This window comes from Antennarius striatus, chromosome 1 (assembly GCF_040054535.1).
Source record: "Antennarius striatus isolate MH-2024 chromosome 1, ASM4005453v1, whole genome shotgun sequence".
Lineage (NCBI taxonomy): Eukaryota > Metazoa > Chordata > Actinopteri > Lophiiformes > Antennariidae > Antennarius > Antennarius striatus.
The window spans coordinates 12,244,137-12,257,106 of record NC_090776.1 but is presented as its reverse complement, the minus strand read 5'-3'; the positions used below and the strand labels follow the sequence as shown (position 1 = coordinate 12,257,106).

Below are 12,970 nucleotides of genomic sequence, written 5' to 3'. Positions count from 1 at the left end.
AAGTTCACGTGTGCGAGTGATATCAGACCTAGCGTGAAACGTGAATTGTAATGCATTCACCATCACATTCTCCCACATTACCTCTGACGTCATAGAGGTGTGTTGAGCCAACTTGCTCCACATCAAAACAGCTTTCAAATGTAGTCAAGTTAGTTACCAGGGTGCCTATGTTTGGTTGCATGCCCTCAGTTAGGTTATTCACTTTTATTTATAGTTGGTAGTAAAATCAAATATGTAAAGTTAAGATGTAATCTGCTCACCCTCATTAGCTTAATGGCTAGTACACAAATTGGAAGACCTTTATTGTCAATTGCAGCAATGTTTATTGGCAATAAGTAGAGGATGTCTGTTTTAAGCTTAACCAAATGACAAGACAATATTTCAGCTGATCTTAGTAGATTTTTTTCCATCCACACCCAACATAAAACGCAACCCTGTTTTGATCTCAAAACATTGCCATTCATGAGAAAGCTAAATTTGGAATCATCAGTGGTCATTCCCAAAGGACAATGATCCCAGAACATACCTTAAAGCAAACTGGGACTTGGTTTCAAGAACACATAAAACCTTTTAGAGCAGCAGTTCCCAACCTTTTTGCGCCATGGACCGGTTTCATCGAAGACAATATTTTCACGGACCGGTCCTCATTTGCTCGATAATCGTTAATGACACCACGACAGCTGTAGTCTAATAATAAATCGTCCGCAGTGGTTTTATGTAAAATGCAGACATCAACAGACAATAAAGAAACTTTTTTTTCATAAAGTAATAACATCTCTGTAAACGAAATAATTTTAAGAAATAATTATATTAACTCAATTCAAGTGACTGCACTGATGAGGTTTATTTTGAAATATTGCAACTTACAATCAGTGCATTCAACGTAGGAGAAATTCTGATCATTTCCAATATAAGGGTGAACGAGTCAGTCAAATAATAATAATTACAATGATGAGAATTAGTGGTTGGGGACCGCTGATCTAGAGGTAACGGTAGACAATGACACCTGAAGTGTGTTGTGGACCTCAGGTCTACTCTGCAGTTTGGTTTTGTTTACGATCACTGCAGAAAATCCCGCTTCACAAAGACTGGAGGTTGGAAATGAAAGCAGGGTTTTTGATACTTTTTGGGCGATCTCAGGATAATCTGCCTTGACTTTAATCCAGAACACTGGCGCGGTTGTGGGTGCTTAATTGTGTGGGCTGATAACCTGTCACGTGACCGAGATCTGTCAAGCAGGACAGACGCGTGCATTCGTCTGTGTGTCATTCCGCACAGACACCACTTTTCAAAATAAAACATCTTTCAGACTCTGAAATGAAATGGATTTAACGTAAATTATTTTTTCCTTCTGTGCGGCCCGGAACCGAATGACCCACGTACCAGTACCGGTCTGCGGCCCGGGGGTTGGGGACCACTGCTCTAGAGTACAGTAACCAACACAGTTGCCTGACCTTGATTTCCATAGAAAATATGTAGTTTGATCTCACGAAGGTGAGTGAAGCAAATGAACCGTATGAATTTTCCTGTCCATGAGGAATGGGCTAAATTCCTCAAGATGAAATACTGTAGACCCATTTTTGGCTATTCATCATTCTTGCAGAGTATCGTAGGGGCAAAAAGTACAAGAGTTGCATGTCATAACTTTGGTATCGCCGTAAAAAAGTTGTATTTTATGTTCTACAGAGGAAAATACATTTACTGTATGGATGTATTTAAACTATTCTTGTATGATTTTTCTCATTTCAAAATGTTGACAAAATATTTCACTAAAGAATAGCTTACATTCCCTATTTTGTGTTTGATTTACAGTGTCAACAATATTTCATAATAGTATGCATTATGCTCTGTATGGAAACTTCAAAAGGCGTTACTTGCAGTATACTTTTTACTTAGTGCTATTGTGTGTGATTACTTTAAATGTTATTCCTGACAACAGTATAATAACTGCAAAATCATACAGTCTTTTGAGGCCCCGTCCACACCATGTCAGATTTTTTTAAAAACGCAACTTTTTAAAAACGCATCGAAAACAATTTGCGTCCACACGACTGCGTTTTCAAAAAAATCTCCGTCCCCACGTAAACGCAGCAGTGCGTTTTCGAAGACGGCTATAAGCATGCCAAACCATGTGGTGGTAGTATTGAGTCAACTTTTATCCAATAGGAATCCTCCGTGTTTTGTTGTCACTACACACAGGCCCATAAATATGACGTCACAGCGGTTTTCGTCGCAGGCAAGACGTCAGTGTTTTTAAAAAGTTGCAGATACGCCGTCCACACGACAACGCAGACCCAGCGTTTTTAAAAAAATCCACCTCGGCCAGCATTTTTAAAAAGTTGTGTTTTCGTTACGGATATCTGCGTTGTCGTGTAGACGGAAGGCGTAAAGGCAACAGAAAAGTTTTCAAAAAATCTGTCATCGTGTGGACGGGGCCTGAGATTAGCAGTTGTTTCATCTGATTTAGCTTCTGACAATTGCAAATCCTGCTTCTCTTAATTGGTTTAATTTACCTGTATTTCTGCTTATCTTGCTGCACAACTGTGTTTCTCCGTAGATCACTATAAGGACAATGATTTTCCATGTTGGTGTGCGATTCAACCCAACAACATATCTTGTTGTTCAGAGAGCATGGAAGGCATGTAAGTTAGGCATCCACTCTCCTGCAATTGGTGCATCATCCAGTCCTTTTCCTGGTCCTGGTCCTGGTCCTGATCCTGGTTCTACAGACAGATCTGAGGAGTTGTCATCTGTTTCAATTGAAAAACCTCCCCACACACCTGTCATGCTTAAAGAAGTGCTTCATTACTTAGACGTCCAAGTAGGTCAGGTGAGTTTGTATCCTTGTTATCTGTACAGGCCTCCTGTTGCCCTCAAAAGTTAATGTTTCCGTATTTAAATGTTCCTCCAAAAATGTCAGTAGTCACTCAGACCAAATGAAGGTCCAGATTAAGAATGCAAGGACCTCTGGGTAGAAACCTTTGTGGTCTCCAATTAATATAGATTAATAGATGAGGGCAACACAGTGGAGCAGTGGTTAGCTCTGTTGCCTCACATCAAGAAGCCTCCAAACGTTTCTTATTTGCGTGGTCTACCTCCAGTTGCGTCCTCAACGAGGGAATTTAATTTAGGAGAATTACTGAGTTTAAATTGCCCATACGCATGAATTGGAGAGTGTATGGTCTTTTTCATGATTGTTCCACCCATAGATGGAAATCTTTTGTCACCGTCTGTTTACACAAGAACAGCATTTTGAGGATTTAATGTGCAAAAGTTTGAAAATGGGCTCCTGAGAGAAAACTTTCCAAAATGCCACTGTACAGGTGCAGAACCCATCGGTTATCTTATTCCATAATATTGATTTTGAAAAGTTACTGCCTTGGCATGTCTCTGTTTTCATCCACACATTGTTGTGTCAACAGTAAGCGTCAAAATGGCGATGACCCGATTCTCTCTCCAGGAGAGCCTCACCCCAATTTCAGAATCGGCTGGGATTGGCTCCAGACTCTCCATAACTTTGTAGGAGAATACGATAGATGAATTGGTTAATAAACATGTTCCGTATGATCCGTACTATAAGGGGTCAATTTTAATACAACCATTATCCTTTTATTAAACTAAACAGTCTAAAAAAATTGTGACTTTAAATTATTCAGAGAATTAAAATAAGTTTGCTGAGGCTAAAATAATTAGTTAACACAGAATAGGAATATTCACAGGGAATACAAACACTGGTTTGTTCATTCACCCACAACAGTCTAATTACTACAAATTATGTATGTGGAAGCAATAATGACTATATCCACAGTCTGGTGTAAAGAAAACATTGGCTTCTGCATTGTCAGAGGAGCAGCAGCTAAAGTGACTTTTATACCTTCCTGGCATCTCTTTGAAGGGATTTTATGTCAAGAATATTTGTTTGCTATAACTGGCTGGTCGTTCACATTCATTGAATATTCATGACTTGCCTTTGTCATCCGGTGAAAGACGTACTGCAACCAGGTCTCTGACATCTGCCTTTGCATTGAGGTGGGCCTCAGCATTGTTTACAGGCTCAGGTGGAGATGCGTCTTCACTATGCTCTGGCTCTCTGGACCAAACTAACTTTATTTTTACATTATTTTTGTTACTCTTCCACTTCTATACTTACAGTTTGCTGCTCCACTAAGTAATGAAAAAAATTTCTATGATTATTTGCTATTCTTAATAACATTTATAATCTACCACTGGCACTTTCTTTATCTTTCTATTTCCTTGGACACTCGTGTCACCATCATCACCCTGATTGTCCATCCATCCATCCATCCATCCATCCATCCATCTTCCACCGCTTATCCGTAGTCGGGTCGTGGGGGCAGCAGCTTCAACAGGGAGCCCCAAACTTCCCTTTCTCCAGCCACATCCACCAGCTCTTACTGGGGGATCCCAAGGTGTTTCCAGGCCAGTGTTGAGATATAATCCCTTCACCTGGTCCTGGGTCTGCCCTGAGGTCTCCTCCCAGCTGGACGTGCCAGAAACACCTCCCTAGGGAGGCGTCCCAGAGGCATCCGCACCAGATGCCCAAACCACCTCAACTGACTCCTTTCAACACGAAGGAGCAGCGGCTCTACTCTGAGCCCCTCGCGAACAGCAGTGTTTCTCACCTTATCTCTAAGGGAGACACCAGCTATCCGCCTGAGAAAGCCCATTTCAGCCGCTTGTATCCGCGATCTCGTTCTTTCGGTCATGACCCATCGCTCATGACCGTAGGTGAGGGTAGGAATGAAGATCGAACGGTAGATGGAGAGCTTTGCCTCTTGGCTTAGCTCCCTCTCTGTGACAACAGTGCGGTAAAGCGACTGCAATACCGCTCCTGCTACCCCAATTCTCCGTCCAATCTCAAGCTCCATTGTTCCCTCACTCGTGAGGGAACTTAAACTCCTTCACTTGTGGAAGGACCTCATTCCTCACTCGGAGAAGGCCGTCCACTGGTTTCCTGCTGAGGACCATGGCCTCAAATTTGGAGGTGCTAATCCTCATCCCCGCCGCTTCACACTCGGCTGCAAACCGGACCAGTGAGTGCTGCAGGTCACAGGCTGATGACGCAAACAGGACCACATCATCTGCCAAAAGCAGCGATGCAATCCTCAGGCCACCAAACTGTAAAGCCTCCTCACCAAGACTACGCCTCGATATCCTGTCCATGAAAATCACAAACAGAATTGGTGATTAAGCGCAGCCCTGGCGAAGGCCCTACAGCTACTCGGAACAAGTCCGACTTACCGCAGAGAACCCGAACGCAGCTCTCACTTTGGGCGTACAGGGATAGGATGGCCCTGAGGAGAGGCCCCCTCACTCCATACTCCCGCAGTACTTCCTACAGTATATCCCTGGGGACCCGATCATATGCCTTCTCCAAGTCTACAAAACACATGTAGACTGGATGGGCATACTCCCAAGCCCCCTCTAGGATCCCTGTGAGAGTAAAATAGCTGGTCCGTTGTTCCACGACCAGGACGGAACCCACATTGTTCCTCCTCAATCTGAGGCTCGACAATCGGCCGGACCCTCCTTTCCAGCACCTTGGAGTAAACTTTCCCAGGGAGGCTGAGGAGTGTGATGCTCCTGTAGAGACCCAGAGCCTTCAGCATTTCCGGGCGAATCTCATCAACATCTGGGGCTTTGCCACCGTGAAGTTGTTCAACTACCTCGGTTACTTTGCCCTGAGAGATTGACTCGGATCCCCCATCATCCTCCAGCTCTGCCTCTGCAACAGAGATAGATAGATAGATAGATAGATAGATAGATAGATAGATAGATAGATAGATAGATAGATAGATACTTTAATAATCGCAGAGGAAATTGCACATATCCACTGCTCAGCCAAACACCAGGAAAAAACAAAAACAAAACAGGACATACCACAAGACATACACTACACTAACAGACACATGTAGCATTAACAGTACATATACTAAAAAAATTAAAATATAAACAGTATAAAATTAAAATATAAACAGTATTAAATTAAATCCAAATCCATTTAACCGCGTGCTGACCTCGCCACCTCCCCCCCGCTCCTCCTGAGAGAGTCATTGTATCCCCTGATGGCACGGGACACGAAGGAGGACCTCAACCGCTATGTGGAGGTGCTGTGTGACAGCAGTCTGTCGTTGAAGGTGCTCCTCTGCTGGGAGAAGGTGGTGTGCAGGGGGTGGCTGGTGTTGTTCATGATGGCCCTGAATTAAGACATGTTCCTGCTCCCTAGAACTGTCTTAACAGAGTCCAGGCTCAGCCCGACCACTGAGCCCGCTCTGCGGATGAGTCTGTTAAGACAGTCCATATCTCTTTTCCTGGCCCCACCACCCCAACACACAATGGCTTATGACAGTACACTGGAGACTACGGACTAGTAGAACATGAGAAGGAGCTTAGGACAGATGTTGAAGGAGGCCAGCCTCCTCAGGAAGTACATCCTGCTCTGCCCCTTCTTGTACACACAGTCCCAAGTTGAGTGACCAGTCCAGTCTGCTGTCTAGCTGCAGTTCCAGGTACTTATAGTTTCCTACCACCTCCACCTCACTGCCCTCGATGATCACTAGTTGTGGAGAGGGAGGTGCCCGCCGAAAATCCAGCACCATCTCGTTGGTCTTGGAGACGTTGAGCTGGAGCTGGTTCTGTTGGCACCACTCCACGAAGTCAGCCACCAATGCCCTGTACTCCCCCTCATCACCCTCCCGGATACATGCCACAATCGCAGTGTCATCGGAGTACTTCTGTATGTGGCATGTATCCGAGTTGTGCTTGAAGCCCGATGTGTAGAGGGTGAAGAGAATGGGGGAGAGCACGGTCCCCTGTGGCGCCCCCGTGCTGCTGGTCACCATAGAAGAAAAACAGTCCTGCATACGGACGTACTGTTGTCTGTCCGTTAGGTAGTCCGTGATCCAGCTCACGAGGTAGGGGTCCACAGCCATGGAGGTCAGTTTGTCCTGTAGGAGCCGGGGCTGGATGGTGTTGAAGGCGCTCGAAAAGTCAAAGAAGAGCACCCTGACAGCACAGCCCACGGTGTCCAGGTAGGAGAGCACACGGTGGAGGAGGTACAAGACAGCGTCGTCAACCCCAACCTTGGCCTGATAGGCAAACTGGAGAGGGTCCATTGCACCCTGCATCTGTGGACACATGAGCTCCAGGACCAGTCGCTCTAGGGTCTTCATTACGTGGGAGGTAAGAGTGACCGGTCGGTGGTCGTTGAGCTCAGTAGGGCATCTTAGTTTGGGTACCGGGACTATGCAGGAGGTCTTCCACAGTGACGAGACCCTCCCCAGCCGCAGACTGAGGTTGAACAATCGTTGCAGGGGGTCCCCTAGTTCCAGAACACAGGCTTGGAGGAGTCTTGGGGAGATCTTATCCAGTCCAGCCGCCTTATAGGGACGGAGCCTCCACTGCGTTGTCGTCACCAGGTCTGCAGTGATGACGGTCTCGGTCGTGGTGGGAGCAGGAAGTCGTGGCGAGGTTGGAAGTCCAGTGGTTGAGGTGGGGCCGTTGAGCTTCGCAGCTCTTGGAGTGGGCTCGGGAGAAGTGGTAGGGGCAGGGGTGGAAGGAGAAGTGGCAGGGGTGGAAGGAGAGGAAGCACAGGAGGAGGGAGCATCAGTGGAGAAGTCTGCAGGGCCGGGAGAGGCCTGGGACATGGAGCTGGGAGTGGTGGGGGAGGTGAACCGATTGAAAAAGCTGTTTCGTCCATTCGCTCGTTCAATATTCCCCTCCACAGTGCTGTGCCCTTTCCCGTGTTCGGTGATGGTTCTCATCCCATTCCAGACCTCCCGTACCTGGTTGCGCACCAGCTGCTTCTCCAGCTTCCTGCCGTACGCCTCCTTGGCCTCCCTCAGGCAGAGTCTCACTTCCTGCTGGGCCTTCTTCATCTCCTCCTCGTTCTTTCGAGGACGGGTCAGTTGGGGTAGTTGAATTCAGGAGTTCCTCAAAGTGTTCTTTCCACCGACCGAGAACCTCCTCAGTCGAGGTCAAGTGTCCCATCGTTGCTGTATACAGCTTGGATGGTCCCCCGTTTCCCCGTCCCGAGGTGTCGGACAGTCCTCCAGAACAACTTTGGTGCCGTCCGATAGTCCTTCTCCATGGCCTCTCCGAACTCCTCCCACACCCTCTGTTTTACCTCCATCCCAGCCGAGGCTGCAGTCCTTCTGGCCTGTCGGTACCCTGCAACTACTTCAGGAGTCCCCAGGGAAAACATGCCTCTGAAGGCCTCCTTCAGTCTGACGGCTTCCCTGACCACCGGGGTCCACCACAGTGTTCGAGGGTTACCGCCCCTTGAGGCACCCAAGACCTTGAGACCACAGCTCTCAGCTGCAGCTTCATCAATGGAAGCTTTGAACATCGGCCATTCAGGTTCAATAACCCCAGCCTCCACAGGGATGCACGAGAAGCTCCTACGAAGGTGTGAATTGAAGGCCTCGCGGACCGAGTCCTCCTCCAGACGTTCCCAGTTCACCCACACTACTCGTTTGGGCTTACCAGGTCTATCCAAAGGTTTCCTCCGCCAACGGACCCAACTCACTACCAGGTGGTGATCAGTTGACAGCTCTGCCCCTCTCTTCACCCGAGTGTCCAAAACACACGGTCGAAGGTCAGATGATACAATCACAAGATCGATCATTGACCTCCAACCCAGGTTGCTCTGGTACCAAGTACACTTATGAGTATCCTTTTGTTCGAACATGGTGTTAGTTATGAACAATCTGTGACTAGCACAGAAGTCCAACAACATCACACTGCTCAGGTTTAGGCCCCGTCCACACGATGACGGATTTTTAAAAAAACGCAACTTTTTAAAAACGCATCAAACGATTTGTGTCCACACGACAGCATTTTAAAAAAAATTTCCGTCCACATGTAAACGCACCAGTGAGTTTTCAAATACGGCTATAAGCATGCCAAACCATGTGGTGGCAGTATTGAGTCAAATTTTATCCAATAGGAATCCTCCGTGTTTCACAACACGCGGGCCCATAAATATGATGTCACAGCGGTTTTCGTCGCAGGCAAGGCGTCAGCGTTTTTAAAAAGTCCCGGGGATACACATGACAACGCAGACCCAGCGTTTTTTAAAAAACCACCTCAGCCAGCGTTTTTAAAAAGTTGCATTTTTTGTTCCAGATAACTGCGTTGTTGTGTGGACGGAAGGCGTAAACGCAACAAAAAAGTTGCGTTTTTTAAAAATCCGTTATCGTGTGGATGGGGCCTTAGATCAAGGAGGCCATTCCTCACTATCACGCCCCTCCAAGTGTCTCCATCATTGCCGACGTGTGCATGGAAGTCCCCCAGGAGAACAATAGAGTCTCCTGCAGGGATCCCATCAAGGACCCCATTTAGGGACCCCAAGAAGGCCGAATACTCTGAACTGATATTTGGTGCGTATGCACAAATAACAGTCAGAGTTTTCCCTCCCACAGTCTTAAGGCATAGGGAGGCAACCCTCTCATCCACCGGGGTACTCCAACACAGCGGCGCTCAGCCGGGGGCTTGTGAGTATCCCCACACCCGCCCTGCGCCTCACGCCTGACGCAACTCCGGAGTAAAACAAGGTCCAACCCCTATCCAACCCCTATGGCAGCGCACCCGACCTCATCGTTCTGCCCTGTGGGTGGTGGGTCCACAGGGGTGGGAAGAGTCCACGTTGCCTTTTCGGGCTGAGCCCGGCCGGGCCCTGTGGCAGACCCGGCCACCAGGTGCTCGCTGACGGGCCCTCCGTCCAGGCCTGTCTCTAGACATGGGCCCCGGGCTTCCTCCGGGCAGGGTCACATTTTTCCCTTTTCGATTTTTCATGGGATGTTTTGAACCATTCTTTGTCTGGCCCTTCACCTGAGACCTGTTTGCCTTGGGTGACCCTACCAGGAGTACAAGACTCCCGACAACATAGCTCCCAGGATCCTTAGGGCACACAAACCTCTCCACTACGATAAGGTGATGGTTCCTAGTCCTAAAGCTAATTCTAGCTTCAACTGCATGACCAAAACAACTGCAAGGCTTTTAACTAATTTGAAAAGACAAGATCACATTAAGCCTTTTACTCGTTTTCACGACGTTCCAATTCTGTTGCCTTTACTTTCACAAAGATTCTGAAGACTAATTTTTCTTCTTCTTTTCCTTTCGGCTTTTCCCTTCAGGGGTCGCCACAGCGAATCAATTTCCTCCATCTAGCCCTGTCCTTTGAATCCTCTTCTCTCACACCAACTATCTTCATGTCTTCCCTCATTACATCCATGAACCTCCTCTTTGGTCTTCCTCTAGGCCTCCTGCCTGGCAGTTCAAAACTCAGCATCCTTCTACCAATATGTTCACTATCTCTCCTCTGGACATGTCCAAACCATCTCAGTCTGGCCTCTCTGACTTTATCTCCAAAACCTCTAACATGTGCTGTCCCTCTGATGTACTCATTCCTGATCCTATCCTTCCTGGTCACTCCCAGAGAGAACCTCAGCATCTTCATCTCTGCTACCTCCAGCTCTGTCTCCTGTCTTTTCTTCAGTGACACTGTCTCTAGACCAAACAACATCGCTGGTCTCACCACAGTTTTGTACACCTTTCCCTTCATTTTAGCTGATACTCTTCTATCACACATCACACCTGACACTTTTCTCCACCCGTTCCATCCTGCCTGTACACGCTTCTTCACCTCTTTTCCACACTCTCCATTGCTCTGGACTGTTGACCCTAAGTACTTAAAATCCTCCACCTTCTTGATCTCTTCTCCCTGTAGCCTCACTCTTCCACTTGGGTCCCTCTCATTCACACACATGTACTCTGTCTTACTGCGGCTAACCCTCATTCCTCTCCTTTCCAGGACAAACCTCCACCTCTCTAGCTTCTCCTCCACCTGTTCCCTGCTCTCACTACAGATCACAATGTCATCTGCAAACATCATAGTCCATGGTGATTCCTGTCTAACCTCGTTTGTCAGCCTGTCCATCACCATAGCGAACAAGAAGGGGCTCAGAGCTGATCCCTGATGCAGTCCCACCTCCACCTTGAACTCCTCTGTCACACCTACAGCACACCTCACCACTGTCTTACAGTCCTCATACATGTCCTGCACTGCTCTAACATACTTCTCTGCCACTCCAGACTTCCTCATACAATACCACAGTTCCTCTCTGGGCACCCTGTCATAAGCTTTCTCCAGATCTACAAAAACACAATGCAGCTCCCTCTGGCCTTCTCTGTACTTCTCTATCAACATCCTCAGAGCAAATACTGCATCTGTAGTACTCTTTTTTGGCATGAAACCATACTGCTGCTCACAAATGCTCACTTCTGCCCTTAGTCTAGCTTCCACTACTCTCTCCCATAACTTCATTGTATGGCTCATCAGCTTTATTCCTCTGTAGTTGCCACAACTCTGCACATCTCCCTTGTTCTTAAAAATGGGCACCAGCACACTTCTCCTCCATTCCTCAGGCATCTTCTCACTATCTAAGATCCTGTTGAACAACCCAGTCAGAAACTCTACTGCCACCTCTCCTAGACACTTCCATACCTCTACAGGTATATCATCAGGACCAACTGCCTTTCCACTCTTCATCCTCTTCAATGCCCTCCTCACTTCATCCTGACTAATCTTTGCTACATCCTGGTCCACAACAGTCACCTCTTCTAGTCTTTGTTCTCTCTCACTGAAGACTAATTTTTAAATTTCTAAAAACACCTGCACAAAAGTAAACTGGACCTCCTCTACTTCTTAAACTGCAAACGGCCTAAATTAAGCGACAAGACTGAAATGAGACAAGATCATATTTATCTTATCTCTGCCTCTCTTTACGAGTTGGTACAGGCAGTTCCTGGTAAAATATGATACTTTGACTATTAACTATCTGGAGGGACACGCTATAAAAGATCTTGTAGTAAAGTGTATTGAAAATGAATGCAATTTTGCCACAAACCTGATAAGGTAAGGCAATGACTAAACTACTTCTAATGTCACTGTGAAATACTTTATTCCCCATCTGTGTTCTATCTTGCATCTAAAAATGCAAGAGAAAAAACATTGAGCGGTAGCAGCTGGCAGAGTGTTTTCTGGTCATCTGTCCACGGAACAGAGTGTCTCTTCATGTGTCCGAATTACAGTCATCCTAATAACCCAAATAACAGGGGAAGTGAAAAATGCTGCACACAACTAAGCCTGCTGTTCAAAGCCTTCACCAGCTACTGCACCTGTGATTTGCAGTTTTCCTGTTTTGCTGTATTTTTGTGCTAGATTTCCAGTGTCATCATGGGCCTAGCCTTGTTTTTTGCTATTTATGGTGTGTTAAGTTCCACAGCAGCGACCACCTGCTCTCTACATAAACTGGCATTAACGCTTCTGTTTCTTTCACGATGACCCAGTCGTGAAGATCCAAGTTTGGTGGTCCCACAAACAGTTTACCGTTTTCCAGCATTTCATACTAATGCCTTTGGATTAGATGAAAAAAGGTGTCCAAACATTTGTGTACTGTGCTTTAACATTATAGGAATTAGGCAACAATAATGACAGGGTGTAACGTGCACAATTTTACTTGACATTTACCATCATTACCTACACATCTTATAACATCAGTTGATGATGAATTAATCGAGCACTGAGTCCAGAAAGTATGTCAGCAGTTGTTACTCATCTAAACCTTGCTCGAAAACGAGTTAATTATGGAAAAATTCTGTTAATGATCCAAAAAAAGAAGGTTTCACACTCTTGGCCTTATTAAGTCCACAAGGGGTGTTTGAGACTAAAATGTAAAGGCAGCATGTTTCTCCTTCTACAACAGTGCAGGGTTTTTCCCCCGGACACCCAGCTGATGGCTCATTAATCTAGAGGAGGTCCCCTTCACAAGCAGCCTGCGTAAGGCTTTGTCTTTTTCTGCACTATTTTTTTATTACTCAGTAGAAGATTGGAGGGGGAAGCTGCACGAAAGTACACAGCTCAAATTAAGAGAACACTTAATCATCA

General features: G+C 46.5%; 1 protein-coding gene across 1 annotated transcript in view; it reads left to right on the top strand.

Moving 5' to 3' along the window:
* mettl15 (methyltransferase 15, mitochondrial 12S rRNA N4-cytidine) overlaps positions 1-12,970 on the top strand; it is a 67,446-nt gene that overhangs the window by 315 nt on the left and 54,161 nt on the right. Inside the window, exon 2 of the mRNA XM_068322906.1 lies at positions 2,558-2,830. Coding sequence (XP_068179007.1) covers positions 2,573-2,830 — 258 coding nt within the window. The 5' untranslated portion in view covers positions 2,558-2,572. The remainder of the gene's footprint in view (positions 1-2,557; positions 2,831-12,970) is intronic.